The sequence below is a fragment of the Sturnus vulgaris genome, chromosome 13, assembly GCF_052056855.1.
Source record: "Sturnus vulgaris isolate bStuVul1 chromosome 13, bStuVul1.hap1, whole genome shotgun sequence".
NCBI lineage: Eukaryota > Metazoa > Chordata > Aves > Passeriformes > Sturnidae > Sturnus > Sturnus vulgaris.
Genome location: NC_142255.1, coordinates 11,616,286 through 11,641,593, shown reverse-complemented (window position 1 = coordinate 11,641,593; position 25,308 = coordinate 11,616,286). Strand labels below are relative to the sequence as shown.

Below are 25,308 nucleotides of genomic sequence, written 5' to 3'. Positions count from 1 at the left end.
AATGTCTGAGGCCACGCAAGTTTGCATTCTCTTGATCCTTACTGTCATTCAATCTTGCAGCTGCTGAGGTAATAGACTTGGGAGAATAAAGGAAAATCTTTAGGAATATGTGCTGGAGCCATTGGACCTCATTATCACCTGATACAAATCCATCTGCATCTGTGACCTGTAATGGTCCTGAACAGCTTCAGCTGGGTTTCAGATCCTGGTGACCTCAGGGCTAGACTGGTGTTATTTCCTATTTCTCAGAGCCCGCAGTCAGGAATGTTTCTACTTAATAAGCACGACTAAGTCAGAAAACAGCTACGATTACCAGTCTCAGGGTAAAAGATTAAGTCTAAAATGACTCAGCATTGTCGTGAGACAGTAAAAAAGGAACTCATCTGAGCCACAGAAGCATCACCTTGAGGGGGGAGATTAAGAAACTGCTCTCTCCAACAGCACTCACACCACGCTGCTCCCCCATCCACATCACTCCTTGTCCTACAGCCACGCTCTGTTCCTACCTTCTACTCAGTGCCCCTTCAAGGCAGCCTCAGCCCAGGGCTGCAGGAGGAGGAGATGCCTCCTGCATGTTCCTGGGAATCCAATCCTGCTGCCGTCCCAGCCCTGGCTCCTTCTGCAAGACTAAACACGAACTGCAGGCATGGACCAGCCTCACACCTTCCCCATCCTCCTGCTGCACTGTGAGAGCACCACCAGGCAGATCTGAGCTGCAAAGGCTTCCCCGCTCCAAGGGGGCGTGGAAATGGAGGGAGAGGACACTGATTCTCTTTAGGGCTTTGATCTGCACCCATTCTGGCCGGTATTGTCCCCCCTGCAGCCCCGTGTGCTGCTCTCTAGGCACTGTGCTGGAAGCTGACATGGTAACATTAATATCAGTCTGAGCTAAGCAATTCACAAACCAGCTCCACTGCCATTCAACTATCCACAATTAATTAAATTCAGATAGATATGCAACTCAAAATATTTTATTAAACCTTATGCCAAGGACATTCCTGAAAGTCCACAGGGCTTTATTTAAGTGGAGTTTTGAACCTCAGGATTTTGGCATGTTAATCTGAAATGCAGGCCAGGAAAAGAGGTTTCATATTATGTATGAATCAGTAATTATTCTATTTTGTATTGTGAATAATTTTTAAAGCAAAGCTTCAAAATATACAAAGCAGCTATTTCTTCACAACACAATGAGTTGGGTCAAAACATGGCTATGTCTGACCTGTGATCAGAACCAGGCCATTGATAAAGGCTTTTTGTTTTCCCCCAGCTCAAAACTGAAAGCTCTTTTTTCTTCCCCTGTCTTCTCAGCACCCTGCTCCCCAAACCTGCAAACCAATACTTTCTTTAATAAAGGAAGGGGAGCACAGATTCAGACATAAGGAACCTGCATTTAGATTTGCCTATTCTAAATTAGTGTGTGATTGAACATACTCTGTATGACAGAGGTTTTTCCATTGCTGTTAAACTCACAATTAGTGCAACTATCATCAGTATCATAACCCAAGTGTGCCCAAATGGTACAATTTCCATAGACAATCCTTTTGAAAAGATTCTTATATAGACAGTAATAAAACATCAGATTTTTTAAAGAATGTCTGTACTGTCACCACTCCTGTGCAGCTAATGAGGTCAGGATTCTAATTTTTCAAGGAAAGATAGAAATTATACCTAAAATTATCACTGGCACAGAGTTTCAGGTTTTGAATTCCACCACGTTAAGCAAAAAGGCCAGTGTAATACAAAGGTACAGTGAAAAGACAAGGCAGCAGAAATGGATTCTTATCTTTTCTAATGTCCATTGCAATTTATGTTAAATTTATTAATTTTTCTTTTTTTTCCCCCACTTGGAATAATGTAAATGATAAAGGAAAAATCAGATCAAATTGTGCATAAGAGTGAGGGTGAGAGGTATGTACCATAAGATATATTCAAGAAAACTACCTCTTGAGATCCTAACCTTTGTTTCTGAGTGGCAGAAATAAAAACAATCCTGTTATTACTGGTATAGTAATTATGACACTCAGTTGTGCCAAGTTACGTTGTGATAGTATAGGGAGATGAGTGAATTAACGTTCATGCAGATTTCTCTTCATAAATAGGTCATTCCAAACCAGCAAGGAACCAGATAAAGTCACATACTTACTGTTGCAGGCATTCATCTGACAAGATCTTACAAGCAGTGCAGGAGACAGAGCACTACACATCGATCCATTTAATGTGACATATTGGCCCTTTGCTGTTAGGTTTTGGCAGGCAAGTTTCCTTCTCTGGATTCCAACACCACAGCTTACTGAGCACTGTGAAAGGAAGGATGCAGTCAAGCTAAACTTGGTGCTCCACACCACACATGCTAAATTTAAACTAGTTTGTTTTGTGGTAGTTTTTTTTAATTTTTTAGTTCTGAGAGAGTACACACACCCTACTTCATAGGAATCCTTGTTTTATCTAGTTGTTAGGCTCTAATATTAGTTATTAAACTCTCCACTTTTCCAGGCAATAAGAATATAAGACAATTTTTCCAGCAAGCAAGTTGTGAATTAAAATAACATGACAGTATTTATGCCCAGCCATGGGCAAAACAGAGCAATGAGATCTGGTACCTGACAGAAACAATTCAGCAGGTTCTAAACAGTCTCTGGCAAGTCTCTCAACCCTTTCCTTTAGGTTGTATTGCATTAAACTGCAATTGCAGCTTTTAAATTCAATTTTCTAAATAATTTTGAATGGGGAATGGTAGCAAGCTTGCATTAAATAGGAAAGGAGGAGGATGGATTCCAGAACAATACAGAGATTTGCTCTTTGGAAGCTGTACCATAAAATTATTATAATAATTATTATAATAATAATTAACATTATTATTTAATAGCTAAACATGTCTGGTAGAAAGCATGCCATGTCCTTCAGTGATGAAGCACTGCCCAGGAAGGGGGCTGTGACCAGGCTGGCTGCAGGCAGGGATGCACAGTTCAGTTCAGTTCAGTTCAGTTCAGTTCAGTTCAGGACAAGCCTTGTGACAGCTTTAGCTGCCCTGGCAGCTCATTTACCCAGGCAGAAATCTTTGCAGCTTTTGTTGCAATGGAAGGTTTTGGTTCACCATTATTGAGGTTTGCTCACCTTGGACCATTCTCCAAAGACCAGCTGAGGAGGACAATCAACTTTTGCACATGCTTTACTAGCTGGCAATTTGGGTTCCTGGCAGGTGTTATCAGGGTGCTTCAGGAAACTTCCATCTGTCAGCAGCTGCTTACAGGACACTCTGCGGGTCTGAATCCCTCCTCCACAGGTACGTGAACACTAAGGAGGAGAAGAATAAAATACAATATTTACACCTGCATGGACATCTGTGCTCTTGAAAAATGACATCTACTTTCAATGAAAAACCAAGCAGTACAGAAAATTCATCTGTTAAACTATTTAATATATTAGAGATGAGGAGAACTGGAATTCAAATACCAAACATACCACCTGAATGCACAGAAGTGGTAGAAATCTTAGAGAAAAGCATGCATCTTATGCATAGATCTATGTCCCTTAAGAGTTATCTATCAAAAAAAAAAAAAAGAAAGGTTATTGTGTTTAGAGAGCATAGGGAGAGAAATGATGTATGGAATAAAAGATATCCAGCCTTCTGAAATGCTAACAAGGACTCCCATCAGCACAGAAGTCTAAAGCAGTGCTTTTGGGTTAGTTTGTTCTAATGTTGGAAGCTGGAACACACACAGAAGGTCAGGAGCTGCCCTCTGTGCCGGAGAGTTTCAAGTCGCTGCCAAAGCAACCCATTTAAATTCTTCCTGTGACCCGGCCATACCTGTTGCCATTCCTCGGCGTGCCAAGCAGGGGGACAGTCAATCTGGTTACAGGCTCGTAAAGAAAGAGGCTTCGGGTCCTTGCACTGGGGGGCAGCAGGAGCAGAGTGCCCGGGCTGCTGGCAGGACACGTCCCTGCTCTGGATCCCCACCCCGCAGGTCGCCGAGCAGCGGCTCCAGGGGCCGCTCTGCCACCTGTCCCAAAAACAGCCAAAAACTCACCTTCAGCAAGGCACCTCAGACTGGGGAAGGAACAGTCTCATCCAAACAGAGCCCAGCAAAAAGCACAGTTATTTGATCAATGGCTAAAACACCCCTTTGGCTTGGCTGGAGCGCAAAAGTATAAATTGGATTTATTGCAGGTAACAAGCAAATGCAGAATTTATTAACAATAAAGTAATAAACGGTCATTTTCAGACAAATTTAACTCCAGTATTTACCTTTAGAATGCTCCTCTTAAAAACAGGCTGTTGGCAACCTGCTGATGTTTACATTGGTATATGTAAATATGTAAATAGACCTCTCTTATATTTACAAAACTTCCTTTAAATGTGTGTATGTTTTCTATAAAACATCCTGTTCCTGTTAACTTCTTCCCTACACTTAGCAAGAGCAGATTTCTGCCAACACATAGAAACCATTTGCAAAGGATCTGGGATGTCAGAGATCAGAACTGGGTAAATAAGTCAGCAGCACACATCAAAATTTCACATATGGCCCTTTCAAGTGATCAAATGACCTAGAGGTTTTCTTAGATATAGACTGGGTTTGCTCTTTCCCCAGAATCTCCAAATAAACATAAGAACTACGTGGGGCTACTAAAGAAGCATTAAATTAAGGTGCCTTTAAATCACTTCTTTTTTTTTTTTTTTTTTCATTCAGTAAAGATAAAAGTAAATACCCTGAGCTTTTTTTTTGGTGAAATATCTTCGAAATTTTCCTTCTACCACTAGGAGAGTTAAGGCTCTTTTCCAACTCTGGCAGATATTCAACATGGAAGAGATTTATTTCAGAAAACGTCCCCTATTTCAGCAGTGAGATATGAAGAGTGGAAAAGGAGTGAACAAGACCAAAAAAACACCCTAATCCCAAAACCTTGTTGAAAACAGAAGTAGTGAAATTCCATCCTGAAAGCATGACCACAGCCCTGCAATCTGAGCCCTTTCTGAGAAAGCCAATGTTTATTTAAGCCCCATTAACCCTTCCTTTGCCACCACGTGTTTCCATTATTGCAGGGTACCTCGGGGGGCAGAGCTTCGTGCTGCAGGTCCGAGTCATGGGGGGTGGCCTCTTGGAACTGTCACACAGGGATTCATTGACACCTTGTTTGGTGTCTACGTGCAGACACATGGCAATGGCTTCCTGTGTGCCTGCATTCGAAAGGAAAAGGCCCATGAAGCAGTGAAGATGGAACGGATTTCTGTAAAGCTTGCTCTTGAATAAAACTCAGTAAAGAAGCATTGAATTAGATAGCAGGCTGAAAAGTAACATCTCAAGCAAAAAGGAATGCAGAGACAGTTTACATATTTAATACTCAGAAGATATTTGTGAATTATAGCTTAACTTTATTTCTGTGATATTTACATTGATTTGACATTCTACCACTGTAAAAACCAATAAAAAAACAGGTTTTCTGTCAAGCTACTACCAGAGGCTGCATCTCCTGGTTCTGTAATGAACCTAAACCAACTACTACCTCCATTGCCAAAATTGAGGTATAAGTGATCCCTTCTCACTTACCTTGCTTTATAAAGAGCTAAAGATCTTTGCTAAAGAGCAAGAATTGTTATAAAAATGCAGAAAACTTGCAAAGCTATAGTCAGGAGAAACGTTCTATGTTTAGTCAGCCATTCTCAGTGGCCAAGAGATGCAATGGTTTTGCTGAAGGCAGCAAATCTGACCCAGCTTAGAGCTTTCCTCACTCGTTACCATTCTTGGCACCTTCTGATCTGCAGCTCTTGCTACCTGGATCTTATTACTAAAGCATGGAAGATTAGTAATGCTCAAATTTCTATGAGCAAAATGAAACGTAATATAAGTTTCCTTTAGAACAAGACAGCTTAGTGAATACACATTCTGTGAACTACTTCTATTTTAAACTTAGGCAATTACCCAATTTTATATATCATATTTTTTTAGTATGAAAGCTTTGCTCAATTTCAAAGCTCACTCACATGCCCATAAAATACAAGATGGTTGTGATGTGCCTGGGAGATTCTGGGTATCTGGGAAGTTCTATACAAGCAATGCTAATGATCCAAATCCTATAGAACAAGAGAGCTGAAATGATAAAACACCTTTATTGTTTCCAGGTAAAAATGGCTCTTGACGAGTTATAGTTTTATAGAATTTCAATTCCTTTCCTTCTTATCTTCCACTAATCTTCAGTGATTTTCTAAGGACACTGCTGACCACCAGCTATCCTGATTCCAGTTGGCTGCAATACCCGACACAGAAAGTTCCACCCCCAGGCCAATATTCCTCTCCTATACACAAGCACTGTCATTTTTTTTTCATAAAACAAAGATGTTCCCTCCATCTATAAACAATTTTGATTCAGTCCAGTGTATCAGCCAGCCCAGGCCACAATCCCACTTGAGCCAGTCCAACTTCTTCAGACACCTCAGCAGGGGTAAACCAGTAGCAATTTTCAGAATAACAGAGATTCTGATTTCTTTCAGGCTCTCTGGTACACCTCGAGATCCCCTCTGGGACTCATTTGCAGTTCAGAAAGACCTTGTTATATAAATGTTTGGACTACATCTACAAAGTGATGAATTTTTATAGAACAAAAGACCTGACCTTAAATATGATTGACAACCTATTCAGTTCTCTTGTATCAAAGTATTGATAATTCCGTTTATACTAACTTTACTAAAACTATTTTACTAGCCAGGCTGAGAATAAACATTTAACAACAAATACCATGACATGAAAATGCCCAAAGATGACAAAACAATAAATATATTTTTTGTTATAGAAGCAGGGGAATCAAAAGCTTTCTTTCCAACCAATCCTCAAGTGTTTGTTTGACAGGAGCAGCTTCTCTTTCCCCTTACCTAGGAAATGCACATTTGACTGTGTAGAGGAGAGAAGGAAGGATTTAGAGTTGGGTTCTGACAGAAACAGATTTGCCTTACTTGATTACAAGTAATCAAGTCCATGCCAAGCATCCATTATAATCTGTATTTTAGGTCATATTCTACCCCATGCTGCCCAGCTTTAGCTTCACTGATCTCCCTGTGCTGCTGTGAGAAAACTGTGCTCCAAGGTGATGCTTCTGCTCTGGAACAGGTTACAACACACAGAATCATCTTAATATCTCACACAAAGGAGGGAAATGAAATGAAATTCTCCTCAGACCATCTAAATTGGCAATAATGTCGTGGGAACTTTTAATCTTGGTGTTATATAAGCTAAATTGGCCAGCCAAATGTACAAAAGGCATGTCATACCAGGTGATGGGGTCTGACTACAAATTGCCACCTGGAATTCATTATGCCATTCCTGCCTTGCAGCAGGACCTGCAGAGCTTTAATCACATTAAGAGAAGAAAATGTTGATATGTGGTGTGTTTTTCATTTGACTGAAGTACAGAGCACAAGCTGCATTAGCAATTCTTCCCCACAGGGGCCTCAATGAAAGAAAACTTGCACCCTGTTTTGATGCTGTAAGTACAAAATGGACATTAAAGAGTTGCTAAAAACCTACCACGAAGTCCCTTCCTGTTCCTTCATTCTCAGTTTAAGAACTCAATTCAATAAATAACTGCACTTAATTGATGTTATATTTGCTTGAACTTAACTGTCAAAATGTCTTCACAATTAATCAGGTTTCTCATCCCAAACTATAACTTTCCATTAGCTGGGAACTTCAATCACTGATAAACTTATTCTATGTCGATTGGAAACTGGAAAAATCTATTATTCAAACAAGCAAAGTTTTATATCCATGACTTTCTTGGCTTATAATATAAACATAGTAGATAATTTAACTAAAACATTATGTATGCAGCAGGGAGCATTAAGTATTTTTACAGTAATCTGATGCACTATTGTAGTAATTACCCTACTATTCAGTGAAATAGAATATTTTCTATTTTAACCCAGCATTCAAACCACATACATTTACATTCTTTTACAATCTTTTCTGTGCAATGAAATATACAGTGCTTGAAGCTGTGTTAAAAGATCAAAATGCTTGAATTAAGCCCAGAGTTTCTGTTCCTGCATTTTTAAAGTACAAAGAAAATGGGGGTGGAAAGCTGCTGTGCAAACATTAAGAAGGTGGCTCTATTCTCTATGCCTGGAAGAGGAAGCACATTTATTTACATCAGATAATCTCAGTTTGGTGGCTTCTTAAAAATATGTACTATAAACTGAAAATAACACAGAAGAAATGCCAAATTCTACATATCCTTGGGCCTCTCTGTGCACCTATTTTATACTTCTTTAAGAGAGTAAACAACATCTGCAGCTAATGAAACAAATGATACGAGTGACCAGTTATCAAGGTGACTCCAACACAAGCTGAGAGCAAATTCTCACAGCTTTAAATGTGAGTCTCTGAACGGTCATTGTTTTGCTTAGAGCCCTTAAATTTGGCTAGCATCCATTAATATTCTAGCAATCTCAGGTTTCTCATAAATAAAATGGTAAACTTTTAGCCCTTATGGTCCAGACAAAAGCCTGAAAACACAACTTGACTGCACTCTGAAGTTACCAAAGCCACAGAGGCTATAGAGGAAATAACAGGAAGTGCATATGTTATTTATTGCTTAATGTCATTATTTTTAGGCCAATGTAATGACTTTAAGTGGCCCAAATAATAATTTTTGAAGCATATGGAGTTATAGTAATAATCACAATAATAATAATAATAACAATAATTTAACCACCAAAATCTGCCTCTTGCAACTAAAGGTATATTTAAACAAGAAAATGTTCAGTGATTTTTAAAATGAAAAACATCCCTTTAAAATAATGTCAAGTAGTTAAAAGATTGACAACACTAAAGAAAAGCTATAGATTACAACAAAAACATTTCTCTTCAGGCATATTCTTTATTCTCATAATGATTATTAATTCCCTACTGATGATATTATGTAAATTAAACTTACATCTGGGACTCTCACATCCCGGTCAAAGTTCTTCAGATTTAAAAGAAAACAAAAACAAAACCGAAGAAACCCAAAAAAACATTCAGCAAAAATGAAGGCAAATTTTGACATCCCCAAGCACAGAGCTGGCTTATTTTTGGTTTGGGATTTCTTCAGGCACTGAATAAAAACCCAGATCTTTAGATTTCAGACTGGTTACAGAGCTTCCTATGGGTGTTAAAGGTGATGTCTGCCTATGACTAACAGGCCTCGACAACTTTTATTTATACTCATGGAAAGACTGATGAAGGAAGCATTAATTATGCTAAGAGGCATAAAACAACTTGGCTGCTCTCAAAACCTCAACTTGTTTGGCTCTTAAGATGCTGTGTGAGAAGCCACAGAGGTTTGGTGCAGAAAGCACACAAGTGACCCCAGACTGGTGGGACTGTTGCTCTAGAACTGGAAAGATGATGTTTGATAATGCCTTGCAAATCACCCTCACCAAGTCTAATACCCAAAAAATCCAATGTTTCCATCTGCATTTTTTCATCTGCTTTGCAGAGGGACCAGAGGAGACTGAATTACAAGTCTAGTCTGTGTGAGGATTAAAAAAAAGGTGCAAGTGACAAGCTCTGAAAGAGAGATTCGGACTTTGCTCAAATAGTGGCTATAAAAGCTTCCAGCCTACTTAGACCCTGCAGAATTTTTCCTCATTCAGAAAGAGTTAAGCACTAAGAAACGGGGGTAGGGAGTTCCGAGGACACAGAAATCCACAGGAATTTGTTTTAATAGCCACTGCTAGATGCATACATACTAGAGAAAAAGTGCCTAATATAATTTACATTACACTGGGTTATTCCAAACTCAGACAACATTTATTTCTCGTAACGAAAGAGTTCATCTAATTGAAATGAGATTTGAACATAAAACTTAGCAGAAAGGGATCAGCTCCTTTGAACTACACAATGGAAAAATAGTAGACAGTGAGATCATTAGCCAGCACATTGCAGTGAGTTGGAAACAGAAGAGATGTCTGGTTCCCTTAAAACTATTTATCGGCAGGTAATTTTTGGTCTGTTTGAAAGCCTTTGCCAAGGCAGCCAGAAGACCAGAGCTGATAGAAAGGAAAAATCACCTAACTAGCACAACAACATGGGGGCTTCTGAAGCTGCTCATTGATAAAATACCCTGACAACTTCCCACATTTCCCAGGAGCATCATGCAAGGAAAATGTCTAGACACAGTACCAGTGATACCACAGAAGTCTTAAAAACACAAACAGATATTGTCTTTCAAATTTCTTCAAGTGAGTCATTTCTACTGCATAGCAAACAATTTGTTAGATTACTATGAACACCTATAGGACAATTCTGGGTCAGGGAACCTCACAAATTCATGAAAGGGTCAGAAGTCAACAACAGAATTCCAACTCTGCTCCCTCAGGAACAAAATTAAGCTGAACACAAGATTCTGCTCATCAGTCAATTTGAAGTTCCTTCCAATGAAACTGCTGTGTTCAGTGCAGGCTCCTTAAATTACCGTCAGCCTGCACACCAAGTGCAAGTTTGTATGGGGATGCTTTTGCAAGGACAAACTCACCTTTGAAGATGCAGAATGCAAATAGGCACATGGCTGCAATACCATGTCTGCAATAGCAGACAAACACTAGAGATTATTTCAGCCCACATATCTGATGATATCCTCAAAATTCAAAAACCTTGGAGTTTTAGAACACCTCTGGCAAAGACATTGGCTAAAAAGCAGTAACATGGATTTAAGATGGCAAGAAAATGGTTTTATGTTACAAAAATCAGTTGAGATACCAGGACTACAAATTTAGAATTAATGAATGGTTTGCTTCTGCTTTACAGTACAATTTTCTTACTTCTAAAAACATTTCTCTTATTAAAATATGAAACAGAGGCTCAGCCACAATAGCTGTCACTACCATCTCATGTTTACACAAACATACTTGGACTGCAGTCTCTCCTCCTTAGTCAGTCATGGTGCCCACCACAGGTAGCACAGGGAATAGGATGTTCCAGCTTTTGTGATCACAGGTGCTGTTATTCCTGTGGATTGACCCTCTCAGTAAGCAGCAGTGTTAAATGATAAAGGAGGCACTATCAGTCACTTACCATCCTGCTGATCCCATTTTGGGGTATCCCTCCCAGCTTTGAGCTGGTGAACAGCACAAAGAAGGCTGCTGTCTGTGAGCTCTATCTTGCTCCCCACTTCCAATTGTTTCTGTTTCCCCTTTTCCTACATTTTTTATTTCTTCTATGGGTACAACTGTCTTCACTTCCCACTGATGTCAGCAGTCCTGTCATATATAGGTGTGTTCACAATTCCACTGCCTCCACTTAACACTTCATAACTCACTTGTGCTCAGTCCCAAAGTACAGTAAGTAGTAGCAACACCAGCAGCCTTGTCTGGTAACATGTACTTACTACGACAGGGAGATTCGATTACATCCAAGAAGGAATGTGCCTAACTACTTGCAGACAGATGTATGGCACAGAGCTCCCATGCAGTGACACAGTGCACCCAAACCAGCTCCCGTTTGATCTTCACGCCGGCCAGGCTGGAAGCAACTTTAATTACAGCTCTGTATTCCTACTGTTCTGCAGAAAATGGCAGCATTTTGGAAGAAAAGGAATAAACATGGGAATTTTTTACTCTGAAACCATACACTTTTGGTTCCTAGGTAAAGGTAGATCATCTAAACATTTCCACCACTGATGCATCAAATGTACTGGTACCTCAGCCTGGCAGCTGACACTCCTGCAGCAGCAAGACTAAAGCAAGTTGCTGCATCAACTTCCTGCACCTTACTTAAGCCAGTAAGTGTTTGCTGAAGGAAAAAAAGTAGCTTGAAATACTCTATCAATAACCAAAAATATGTTAAAGCCTGTAGCTACAGGTTTTCCTACAGATCAACATAGTTACTTTAGGGTAACACTAACAGTAGATGCAACAATACCAAACAATGCCAAATTCTTACAACTCAGGATAAATTAAGAAAAATAAAAGGTACCTCCAAGACATGTGGCTGAACATGGAGTGAACCCAATATATTCCCAGTCATAAATCACACTGCCATCTTCAGCATGAGGAAGTTCTGGTGTGTAGGGGACAGGATCACTGTCACAGGACACCTGGTGACAGACTCGTTCTGTTGGTGGCTTCACATCTTCACATTCCTCCTCGGGCAGCTCAACCTCCGTCTGAGTAAAGGCCAGAAGAATCCGGCACTTCACATCTCGCACCTGGATGCCACTGCCACACGTGGCACTGCAGGGAGACCAGGGCTCAGGAATAAACCTGCAGATCATCACAGCACTGTCATTTATTCCATGTAATTGTGCCTGTGTGTGCACAGCTAAAATACAGCCAACACATATACATGGGTGTTTACACAGAGCAGATAATACATAATACTGGCACTTAAATAGAATACATAATCAAATGCCTTAAGTCTCTCACTTGACTCTCTCATCCCAGACCATTTACCAAAATTCACTCAAGAGGATGTAGGAAAAGAGGAGAAAGAATCATGAGCAACAGGGAAAGCTGTATCTTTTTCTGAGGAAAAAGGAAAATACCTAAATCATTTCTCACTCTCCTTCAGTGGGGACAAAAGGAGAAACACCAGGAAGATGTATCTATACAATATAAAATAGATCCCCAGGAACAAAGACTTGGGCATATGCCAAAAGTATATTTGCAGTCTGCTTAAATCTGAGAGGTCCTCACTTTATGTCATGCTAATAATCAGCAACCAGAGAGAAGAGAAGCACTTTTCAAAAGGAGCCATATCCACTGCACACAACTGCAGGCTGCTCTTCAGATTCAATCTTACAAGCAGCCTCTCACCTTCAATAAAGAGGTCTAACCAGTCTACAGTCCATCATTTTTATTAGAAAGCATTTATGCTCCTGATGATCTACAGTAAAATCTTGTTTAACAGGTCATGAATTTGTTATAATATTCTCTGACTTTGAGGGTCACATTAATATCTGATAGTAATTTTCAAAATGGCACTAGCGCCAAGGGGTTGAATTTCATGAATAAAGTCATCCTGGGTGGCTCTGGGGTGTACTTTATAAGAAATCAAATACAGAATTTCCTAGAACTTTTCTCCCCATGAAAAGGCTGCAGTTGCTCTTTACTATGTGTCCAAATGTAGCTGATCAAAACACCAGCAGGAGACATAGGAAGGTAATTTGAGCTATGTTAAAAATGTATTTGGAAAAAAAGATCCAAATTAGGATTCAAAGATCTGGCCCTTATCTTGGATAAAGAATTCTCTTTCCCTTACTGCAGGAAAGCTGCCCTTACAAACATAAGAACAGTTGTGTAAGACAAAAATCAGTATTTACACTCTGCATACACAGTAAGCACAGAAAAATGTCAACAGTGTGGTTTGATTCTGTGCACAGTTTATCATGCCAGTAATTTCTTGCCAGTATACACAGAGGAAGAATCAAATAGAAGAAAGGAGAACAGATGGCTGGATAACCCGTAAGGATACTCTAAGTCAGTCCTTGGGATGGTCACCCAAGCTGTGACTGGGATAGACCCCAAAAGAGACTTTTTCCTGTGGAAAAGACTACTCCCATTTCCAACAGAGGTTAAAAGATTAACTGGTTATTCTTTAAGGAGATGTTAATGAAATCGCTTTAGAGCTATGCTACAAAGATAAATATATCTAAGCCCATCAAAGTTTTCCTGAACTGTCTCAGAATTTTTGCTAGAGCTCACTGGTCCTCACCAGAGTTCAGGAAAACACACTATCCCCAGCTCCTCCTGACACCCAGAACTCCCAGTGCTCCTCCCTTCACATATCTGAGCACCTTCCAAGATGGTCAGATTGATTTTTATTGGAAGGATACTTAGAAAACAGTGAATGGCTATGTCCTGCAGTGATCAAATCTGAGCAAATGCCAGGTTAGGAATAACCTAACAGCCCACTGAGTCTGATGGCACAGCTGGTGGAGTCAATGTCCAGATGCTTCTGATATGAATTCTAATGACTACTCTGTGGGAAAGCTGCAAAGGAAGGCTTTCTCTTACCCCAACAGATAGAATCAACTTAATCCTGGAACATCAGATCTCACAGTCCTTTCAAAGTCAGCCATGCAAAACTACCTAGGGTGGCAAAATCACCCTCATCCAATGAAATGCTTAAGCATGAGCCTAACTTAAGCATATTAGCTGTGCTTTGAAGTCAACTGGATGACCATGTGCTCAGAGGGAAACTTGTGCTTAAGTGCTTTATTGGATCAAGGCCAGTGTGTATAGGCTTAACAGAATGATTACTTTCTTCTTCTGTGTAAAAAAAAAAATTAGGTCCATTTATACTTATGTACCCAATTGGAAAAATAAAGTTGATGGACATTTATAGTTGAAAATAGTTGGTTAGTCTTCTAACCATACCTAAGTTTATAGTCTGAAAGTAATAACTTCTTTTGGTAAAAGCATGACAGCAGCATACCAGAAATTACTGTTAGTTTTGTGTACTGTTAGTTGAGTGCATTTAAACATTCCAAAAATAATGTATTTCAAAAACATTCTTTTGAAGTCCTTCATAAATTAAAGGAAATTTTGAACCACAGCAATCATTTCACTCAACAACCAACTGATTTATAAAGAAATTCATAAAATTCTAAGCATTTTTTTCCTTGACTTATAGCAAGCCTATATTAGAATTGAGGTTTTTGTGTTGAATATTAGTGTCTGGTATTTTTTCAGTGCAAGATAAAAAATGAACACACAACATACTTTTTATTGTACCTTGGCATTTGCTAAGCCAGTCATGTGACTATTTACCTACTGAAATCCTAAACTATAAAATTTCTCCAAGGATGATCATGTTCAAGTCACATTAAGAACCTTCAGCAGATGCCAATGGAGACTGCTAATATGAAAGCAGAGCAGGACCTCACTGAACACTGAGAGCTGATTTTTATCTAAATTTTGAGTCCAGGCAGATGGGGCTTTTTTCATTTTTACTTTATCTTGAACATGCATAACCAAAGCCTGTGACAGGCCATTAAAGCAAACTCCATCAGCCTCAGATGTGAGGTATTTTGGCATTCACAGCATACACATGGTAATGCTTTGGACACAATACTTCCCTGAAGTAAACTCAGTCTGCCTTCAATGGACACACACTCAGAGTCATCTCAGGTCAGGATTAAGGAGCATCAAAGTACTTGTACTACAATGCTTTGTAGATCATCAGCAATTTATAATGGACAGGATAGCGGTAACTGAAAATTTTCTGAGATATTTAAGTTCATAGACCAGACTCCTTATTAAAAACATTTTTAATAAAAGGAAAAATGCAAATTTGAGCAGGTACAACTTTTTATAAACAAATTTTTTTCACCCAGTTATTCTTCCCAGTGCTACATGGAAATAAATTGCTCCTATTACTCATGTGAGCAGGTATAAATAATGAAGACAATAGAGATGCAGCAGAGGGCATGTCCATGCAGTGTTATCAGTCTAGCACTAATGGAAATGTGCATTCACCTGGCACATGCTGGAAAAGCAAGTGTAGGATGACCTGGGAAATGAAGCAGTGACCTAAACTAATGATAAAACTGGGACAGAGCAGTCCAACTCAACCAAATCAAATCTGAACTGAAAACTCAGTGCAGCGCTCTGCAGCTTACTAAAGACTTGGAAAACACGGTGTCTCTTAATTTTTTATTTTTCCTCATGACTACAGTTCTTGCTTTTAGTTAAGACAGGAAATGCCTAAAAAATGAAAAATTAAAGGCTGCTCTAGCAATATTTCCAGTGCAGTCTTCATGCACCAAGGGTCCTGGATAAAAGTCTAAAGAAGCATCTAAAATGTTGGCTGTTACTGAGCAGAACTTTCATGATGCTGGCACCCTACCCCTCCCTGCAGCACCAGCCTTGCCTGCTCTGAACAGTCACACTGCTGGTTTTATCAGCCTCAAGGGCAATGTGGAGGACAAAATCACCAGCCCATCTTCAGAGAAGGAGGTGTGAGAAATGGGTAATTCTCTGTCACCAAAGGCACAGCGGGGACATGTCTGTGAAAATGACTCCAACACAATAAATGGGAACGTTTATGAGAAACACATCATTTTTTAGCTCATATTGCTGAAAAAATAGATCAGTTTTTGAAAGCATTTTAGTTTTTCCCTAAGCAATGACAGAGAAAGGCAACTGAGGTGTCTATTTCTTTAACTTACAAGTAATAAAAAGGATGCAAAAACTTGCTGGAGCTTCTCTGCGAATCCCACTGTAACTAAGAAGGCTCGAGGGGAGAACATTTAAAATAATGATTGGTATCAACTGTCATCACATTCCATAACTAAAAACTAAAAAGGTCAGACCTACATTTTTCTTGGCCTCTCTTTAAGGACAGTCATTTTTTATTTTGCTAATAAAAAAAAAAAAAAGAAGCTTTTGAACATTCCCTCTCTATGTAAATTCAGGACACCAGCCGTGGTAGACCACAGAGGCAGAAGTATTTATCTTCCACAAGCTACTTTTGGCATATCCATCACTTGTGGGTTCTAAAACACAGCTGCATTTATTCTCTTATTCATTATCAAGTAAAATATCATACAAAAGCATAGAGAGAAAGTTGTCATAAAAGGATGGACTAGAAGTTGAGACTTCATATTGTGGTTTAAATTTGGATGACAACAGAATAACTAAAATTAAAAGTGATGGCATTTTACCAAGGAAATCATAAGTATCCTGCTAGGCAGAGGTAGGCTATGAGTTATCACTGTGCCATGTCTAAATTACAGAAAACAAAGTTAAACAGATCTGAAACAGAGGGAAATCTTGTTATAATTTATTTCGGGAGAAAGAACGATTTATTGTCACAGTTTCTTTTTAAATCTTAATCCCTGACACAAAAATCTGATTCTAGCTGGAAAGGACCAGAGCAGTTTGGGCAAGAGGTTTAAAGCACTGATGGAGAAATTCTCTGGTTGCAAACCATTATTGTCCACGTGACCAACAGACAATCTGCAAAAAGGAATGAAGTCAAGCATCAGTTATTTCCCATTTCTCCTTACCTGCCAGCTTCCTTAGAAGACTAAAGAGCGAGCAGCTGGCAGAAGACAGTAAAATGAAACTAATGGGGAATCTGGCTACCGTGCTAGAGCTGGGTCCCAGGAGAGCCCAGAGTGCCCAGGCTGGGCAGGCACAGCACAGAGGAGGTGCAGAGAAGAGTCATCAGCAAAAGGTGGCTGGAGAAACCTTCCAGACTTAGGAGAAGACGCTTCTGGAAATTGTGAAGGAAAGTCTAAGGACAGGACGAGGCTCACGAATGAAAGATGAAAAATGCCTAAGTCTCCAGAGTAAGTGGAGAAGAAAAAGGCTACAGTGGAATATATGTGTCACATCTAGGAAGGATGAATAACTGCTGCAATTGTCAGCACAAGGCAGCCCTTGACAAAGTTTCTGGCTCAGCTCTGTTACATTCTACATATCCTCTGAACCAGCAATGATGTGTCCCTGCCAGTCCTCCCTGACTGTTCTGTCAGGCTGACACTGAAGGATCCTAAAAACCCAGAAACTGCATGAGCTCATGGTTGCCACAGCAGGATTTTGTAATGCTAGAGATAATTTTCTTTATAGCTTCATGCTGAATCCTCTCTAGAAGTGACCTCATATACCTTCATTCTGCTATCCTGACACTTAAAAGACGCATTTGATTGCATCATCCCCCTTTGACAATCACACTTTATTTTTATATCTTTGCTACTACCCTGTCTGAATTCAGGGCCACTGATTTGGAGAGTGAAATAACCACTCACAGTAGGTTGACACTTGACTTGAGAGGCTAGAGCAGCAAAACGTTTAAACTACAGTCACCATAACTATATAAACACCTGTTTGGCAAGAGGTTTCTTCTGTGAGTCATTGCAGGTGTAAAGATTTTATTACTCATGGTCACACCTGTTGCTGCATGTGTGCCAAAAATCAGGAATAGCTTGATGGAAGAAGAAAAATAAGCATAAAGTACATTCCTCTATCGGAGCAATATAAATCCAAAGTAACTTCATTAAGCTCATCTAAATTATTTCAAACTGACATTACTACAAAAGAGTGCAGAATTTGGCAAATCACAATAAAATACTCATTGTGCCATATACAAAGTTAATACTTTTCAGAAATGTAAATACTTTAATGCCTATATATTGAATATATTACACATATAAAGATGTGTGTGTGTGTGTGTGTGTGTATGAAATGTACACAGGGGATATAAGGAATTGTGTGGATGCCCTAACATACAAGGGTCAGGAGCAAGTGTAGCTGGATTTAAGTTATGCTTTCATCCCCAGGACTTGCAAGACTTAACCTCATCAGTTTTTAAGAGGACTCACAAATCCAGATGTTATTTCACACATATACACATGTAAAATAGCACAACTTACCCCTATAGATGCAGCTAAGCACAGAGATCAGCAGGTTTTTCTCACTTTATGCATTGGTCTTACCCCCCAAGGAAATCCTGGCAACCCTACAAAGTACCTCTTAAGTTTTAATACTACCACTACATTCTTGAGGTAACAGCTATGACCAGGATAAAACAAAAGTTATTTAATTTATTTCTGCTGAAGTATCTCCACATGCATTAATTAGAGCTTAATTAGGGTAAATCAAAGTCTCTTTGAATTCCTGAATGATATAGGGGCACTGTAATAGTGTAGCTCTGTGTCATCCAGAACAGGAGCTCCAGAAGCAAAGTTATTGAGATGTAAAATTAGGAACAGCTGACCACAGGACTCATCTCCCATGGAGGGCCAACTGTCAAAGCAAACTGCATAGCAACAATCATTCCAGAGATCTGCAAAACACACTGGAAATGTTTCTTCACTGTAAAAGGCCGTGTACTTACGTTGGCTCTTCTGAGACTGTTATGGTCTCTTCCATTTCATGGGCCTGTTTAAACCATGGCAATTTCGCTTCCACGGGACTTTTTTCTGGTGGAGGAAAAAAACTCAAAACATTCAGTAATTTCTCCAAAATCAAAGCAATATGTGGATGCTAGCATTAGTCACTTCAGAATTTCACAGTTTACACTGCTTATTGATCTAATGCTCTTCTAGATATAAAAGATAATTAAACAAAATTTCCTAGAAAATGCCATCATGTTGTTTGAGCTCTATTCTTTGTTTTAAATATGCAGCAATGGAGAAGGAAAAAGGAAAGTAGTTTGAGTATAGCTTAATGAGCTGCTGAGTCACACTGAGAATGTTGACACATTTAATGAAAGCAAACAAGAAGATCCCAGGTGATATATATGGAGTTTCATTCCCATTTCAGGTATTATTGAACAACTCCTCCCTGTGTTAAGCTCATTAATTCTGGTTTTCCCAGTTTGACCAGACTATATAGATTTAGTTAGCACGTTCACCTCATGACAGTCTGGCCACATTATCAGCAAAAAATATCAGCAGGGCACTTTCCCTAGCACCAATAATTAAGTGCTTGTTTCTGCCAAAACTGAAAAAAGTCCCCGTAAATTCCAGCTTCTGGCATTTCTGAAAAAGGTTACCAGGGGCTTTTTAATTCTCTGAACAAAAACGCAAAACAATAACAGACCCAGACAAAATTCCAGTTACCTTTTGGCTTGTAACACGGTATTGGCACGATGCACTCCTCTTTTATGTGCAGCTTGAGCTGGGGATTGCAGCCCCCGACGTGCTGCCCGCGGTGGTCGATGCACAGCACGACGCGGTAGCGCAGCCCCCGGCCACAGGTCACGGTGCACTGCAGGGACAGCACAGCCTTACCCTGCTGCACCGGCAAAGCATGCTCACAAGGATGCTACAGGCTAAAGTTTGCCCACAGAGATGCAAAAAAAAAAAAAAATTGTCCCTGCGTTGTTAGGTGAATAAGGAAAAGGTTGATGCTGGGAGAAAAAAAAAAAAAGTCTAAGTTTTGGGAATGCAAGTGATTTCTTGGGGCTCTGTGAAGATTATCTGATTGGCAGCAGTGTTAGAGAAGTGGCCATGCACTGGGAATGCACTCAGTCACAGTGGTGATTTTCAGTTCAGGCTGGGTACAGAGACCTGCATTTTCTGCACTCTTGTGTCACTGATGTCATCTGAATGAACTAAGGAATTACAGGAGTGCTGATCTATCTGACTATATCAGATAACTACAGCCAGGAGAAGCTGGCTTATGCTATTGTTTCTATAATGAAAGGTAAGAATGCTGGAAAATCACCCTTGCAGACTTGCCAGCCCCTGAGACAGACATGCCTTTAGCTATTACAGCCAGTGAAATACTACATTTTTCAAGAACTGAGATATAAATGACCTGACTGCAAAGTGGCCTGACCTCTAACTTCTCCTCCACGCAAATCAGGAATTCAACGGGCACAAGGAATTCTACATGCATTTTTCTCAACACAGACACATTAACATTTTGATTATCAGGCAGAACAGCTTAGAGCAAACTTTTCCCAGTACTATTGATTATCTCTGAGGGCTATACTTTCCTACTAAATACACGGTAACACTGGAACAGATGCTTTCTTTAGAAAACAGGACAGAAGGTCCAAGTTAATTCTCAACTTACTTGAGACCACTCCATTGCCACCCATTTAGGACAATCAAAGAGATTGCAGGTCTGAATGACTTTGGGCTTTGGAGCATACATGCATTTCCATTCCTCCACTTGCAGAATCTCTCCATGAATGGTCTCCTCCACACACACAAAACTTCTCCTCTGAATACCACCTCCACAGGAAACTGAACATGCAGTCCATGGGTTATGTTCCCACCTGGAAAAAAAACCAAACCTGATAAGGCTCTTTCTTATTCCACTAACCTCTATTAAAAATGCAAAATATTGAGACCAACCTTAGTGTCAATTAAAGCTCACTGGTAGTTTGGTTGCTGGATTCTTACCACGTACAAATACATTGACTCACAGACCTACCTTGCATTATTCAAGGCTTAAATTCATGCAAAATCAGAAGTAGAACTTCAAATGTAAGTATATTTCAGAACATGACTGAAACTCTTATTCTCACAGGTAAGTTAGAAACTGTGAATATATTGAGTTTGATACTGGAATGAATTTACTTTCAAATAGTCTAAATCATCTAAATGAAATTTTTTTGACAATTAATTTACATGATCACATAGACACCACCATTGTCAGAGACCAAGAAGTCCCTGTACTTAAGATCCTCTGAAGTCTGAAACACAAATCTGGCTGCCCTGACTGAGGGTCAGGCTCATCTCTGCTCACATCATTCAGACTATCCTTAAAATCAGTTCCTGAAGGAATTTTTATGGGATTTCTAATACTTTGTGTCAACCCAGACATTTCATACCAAACTGCCTTCATCCATAAGGACTGTGATGAAATTAAATTGTGGCAGGTACCATTTGGCTGGTCATGACTGCAGTTCTGCAAGAGTTTTCCACCCTCATTAAAGTGCCATTGAACAACGTTGTATTCACACTTTCCAGCTTGCTTCAAGGAAAAGGCAGCTGCTCATCCATCTCAGCTGCTTTGGCTAACTCAGCTGATTGCTCCTGCAGCAGAGCAATGCACAGAATAAGGATAATTTAGGATTGAGAAAAGTCTGTGAATCAGCAGAGCTCTGGGGTAGTAGCCTCCAACAGAGAGATAATGAACAATCTGTTGGGAAGAAATATCTTCAAAATGGACATCTATTCACAATTGTAGACCTAACTACAATAAAGATGGAAAATGTTGCACCATCTGAAGTGAGAATGACATGGAGGTTTTTAGGCTACAAAGTCAGTTTCATTCACCTCTTAGCATGAATGCACATTTAAGCAACTACCTCTCAAAAAAACCTAACTTCAATAATGTCCTGCTCCTGTCACATTTAGAGATAAGAAGTTTCTATCAAAGAATTTGTCTGTAAGTTCCAATGACTCCCACACAATATCTCTCTTGCTTTCTTTCCATCACGCTCCTGAATCAAAGCCAAGCCCCTGGAAATGGTTCAGTCCTGCAGTACATCCTAAGGTTCATCAGTGTCTTGTTAGTTAAACTTTATTACTGCAGAGGCTCAGAAAAGATCATGAAAATAATTATATCTGTTATGAACAATGGCCTCAGCAAGTACTACAGTATCCCACCAAAATCCTTTAATCAAGAGTAATCAACTTGGCTATCATAAAGGAAGTCATAATATCAGACTCAATGAAGCAAAAGCCTATAAATCAAAGGTAAATTTAAGCAATCTACTTTTTATGATGCAGCAGGTAAACCAAGGACACTTCCTATTTTAAGCAATTCATTAAGCTGCCTACAAAAACATGTTAATCATGCTTAAGCTCAACAGAAAAATGAGTATGAAACACAGAACAAGCCATGGGATGTTAACCATGGAATTTATACTCAAAAGCATTCTGAATAAAGCTGTATGCTGAGATACTGATATCATATCACAACAACAAAATACATTTGAATAGCAAGAGTTACACTCTTCTTTAAGTTAAATGAATGGCCATTAATGTTAACTAATTTCATTTTAAAAGATCAGAAACTAAAGAGCAATTAACTATTTAATGAATTAGCAGCTCATGGATTTATGTATGTAAGGTTCAGTGTGCTGTATGTAATACAAGGCTTGCAAGTGTTTATAGCATGAAGTTTTATAGTTGTTTTTCTTTATCTCATCAGTTTCAAACACACTCCAGATCCCGTACTCCCACAAGCATTTTCAAGATGGAGTGAGGTCCATGGCTACTGGGGAAAAGGGGGGTCTTGGGCAAGCAGTCAAGGAGATACTTTCCAGAACCCACAGCTGTCAAGGGATCCTCAACAGTCCAACAAGTCTGAAATAAATGGAGGCATTCCAAAAGCTTTAAAAGAAAATTTTCATCCTGGGAAATTTTTCTATTTATTTCAAAAGAATTCTCCATCTGTAAAAATATTTCAGTGGGGCATTTACAACTCGAGCCACAGGAGAACTCTTTCAAGATCTTGTGGTGTGCACCACGACTTTCCCACAACTTCCTTGTGTGAATGGGAAAGCAGTGGTAAACAGCACAGGACTGCAAGGCAGCCTCCACATGGCCCTCATGTTATGCAGGAGGTGTGATGTAGGGCTGCTGCTCGAGGTGAAGGAGCCTGTGCAGCTTTGCCCCAGCATACACCCAGTACTTTGCTTTTCCGCCTGCTTTGCAAGAACAATCCTGGGTCAGCACGCAAGAAACAGGTAAGGAAAGAACAGAAAGCAGAGCCAGCACAGGGTAATGCATTCCAGGTCCTTTCCAGGCAACAGCACTGACAAATCCTGCTGCACTGAAGCAAGACTTGCATCCACATTGGACCAGAGTCATCTCCTGATCCAGGTAAACAAACTTTCAGCTGCTGTTTTCTTTCAGCAATTCCTGCAAGAAAAGGTGTTTCTACATCTTTGTGGTGTTTCCTTACGAGCCCTCCCAGTACAACACAGCCCATTTCCTCTCTCCTTCCTGCTGGCCTCAACTCTGAGCCCTGCTTGGCTGCCTGCTATTTTACAGTCCTTACTCTGAAGCATCACCCAGGAAGACCATGATACTTTCTGACAGAGCACACCGAGGTGCTGAAATGAGGTGGGCCCCTGTCTGTAGCCCTTAGTGTTTGAAATAAGAGAACCTGCCCACAGCTTTATCACAGACATAATCTATCTCACCACAGTGTCATGCAAACGTGCTGAGCAGTAAAGCATAGAAAGGGGGATTAAATTTCTCTTCCAAGTGGTCTCCAAGCCCAAGTTGTTCAGAAGATGAAATACTCCTGTACATACATTAAGCTGAGTTCCAGGAGAGATCTGAAGTACAAAGGCATTGGCAGAAGAAATGGAAAGGGGGAGATACAGAACACAATTAGAGAACTCCATAGAATAAAGCTGTAGGGGAAAAAAATCCCCATCTATGCATGAAAGCCAAAGTACATCACAGGACAGCAGATCCACAAGGGCAAATTGCTACAGAAATAAACTATGACATTTATATCAGCTGTAATCAGTAGCTCCACTAAGCTGTGCAAGTCTATGATTTCATTCTCATTACTTCATATCTTTGCTTCTTTAGAAAAATACACATTATTCATTATATGACATAATAAAGCAGAGGTTCCACTCAGATAAATATGCAACTAACTCATCAACTACAACTCTTTATATTAAAAGCAAATGTGAGTCAATACTGTTTAATCCTAGCATTCTTTAAAACATCTAAGCGTTCCTGAGAAGTTTTAAATCCTTGTAATTGATTCAGGTGCTGAAAAGAAAAAAAAAAAAAAAAGGCAATAAACTGTTCTCTGATGACCTAATTTAAGGAAACAGATATTCCAACAATTTGGTATCTTGAAAGGGACATGTCATCTTTGATGTCAATAAATAGACTGCAGATCTAAAGAGGAGAAGGATCAGACCTCTCAAGAGAAAAAGAATTTCCAGAATCCTGTACGTAGTGAGATATGTTCTGTAAAATCTCATACACTGTCAAAAGAAAAACCTTTCAAGACAAGAATTCATACATGCAGTTTTAAGATGATGCTCTTCTCAGCACTACAGCCAGAGAAGGCTGAGGGGGACAACTGTTTATTTTAAAGACTTCACATTGGTATTTTCAAGAAGAGGATATTAACCTCTGGCTGTTAAGTTAATCATCCAGAGCACACTAAAATAAATCACAAGCTTTAGAGATGTTTACAGGACTGTTGTAAACTTACCCTCCTGTATAGAAAAAAAATCAAAATATGTTCCATTATCTTAGTACTAAAGTAGTATATTTGGAGTGAAAATGTGCTAAAGCTGACACATATGCTATCCTGATTATACATACCTAGGAAGTGGCTGGAAGTGATCATAGGGCATGATTTCTTTAAATCCATCACTGTCAAAAAAAATAAATATTGCATCATTATTTCTCATACCCAACTCTGTACATCAAGTACATACTTTTATGTGATCATGCTTGAAGTAAGCAATTCCCAATGTGAAGTGCAGGAATATTACTTCATTACACATGAGCCTTATGGCAAACCTTATGACTTGTATAATCTTACCTTTTCTGCATGGATAAAGAACTATTCACCATACAGCTTCTCTCTTTCATTCCACCATAAAATATTAAATGAGCAAGTCTCCAGCAGAGAAATTTATTATCAGTGACCTTTTAGGTCTGTGTTACTTCATTAACAAAAAAATATTCACATACTTCTATGTGTAATAAAGACTGCTGAGGGACATAAGTGTCAGTGAAATAAATGCATTGCAGGATTCATCCTAGATAGGTCCTGACTGCTGCTTAGGAGCCTTCTAGAGCTGTTTATTTGAACTGCATAGCATAGAGCAGGCATAACGCCTTACTTCCAATGCTAGGAAATATGGTATTACATCCAGTAGT

The 25,308-nt window shown here is 39.5% G+C and overlaps 1 protein-coding gene across 5 annotated transcripts in view; it reads right to left on the bottom strand.

Annotated features, from left to right (window-relative positions):
- Positions 1 to 25,308, bottom strand: part of ADAMTSL3 (ADAMTS like 3) — a 172,788-nt gene that overhangs the window by 29,683 nt on the left and 117,797 nt on the right. For all 5 annotated transcript variants that reach the window (XR_015806521.1, XM_088172562.1, XM_088172565.1 and 2 more), the window contains exons 12-20: positions 24,745 to 24,795; positions 20,501 to 20,705; positions 19,540 to 19,687; positions 18,813 to 18,897; positions 11,946 to 12,232; positions 5,047 to 5,176; positions 3,809 to 4,001; positions 3,115 to 3,294; positions 2,144 to 2,297 (exon numbers count right to left, since the gene is read on the bottom strand). Coding sequence is in view for 4 of the 5 variants with exons in the window: in XM_088172562.1 (XP_088028688.1) it covers positions 2,144 to 2,297; positions 3,115 to 3,294; positions 3,809 to 4,001; positions 5,047 to 5,176; positions 11,946 to 12,232; positions 18,813 to 18,897; positions 19,540 to 19,687; positions 20,501 to 20,705; positions 24,745 to 24,795 (1,433 nt within the window). In the remaining variant the exon portion in view is untranslated. The remainder of the gene's footprint in view (positions 1 to 2,143; positions 2,298 to 3,114; positions 3,295 to 3,808; positions 4,002 to 5,046; positions 5,177 to 11,945; positions 12,233 to 18,812; positions 18,898 to 19,539; positions 19,688 to 20,500; positions 20,706 to 24,744; positions 24,796 to 25,308) is intronic.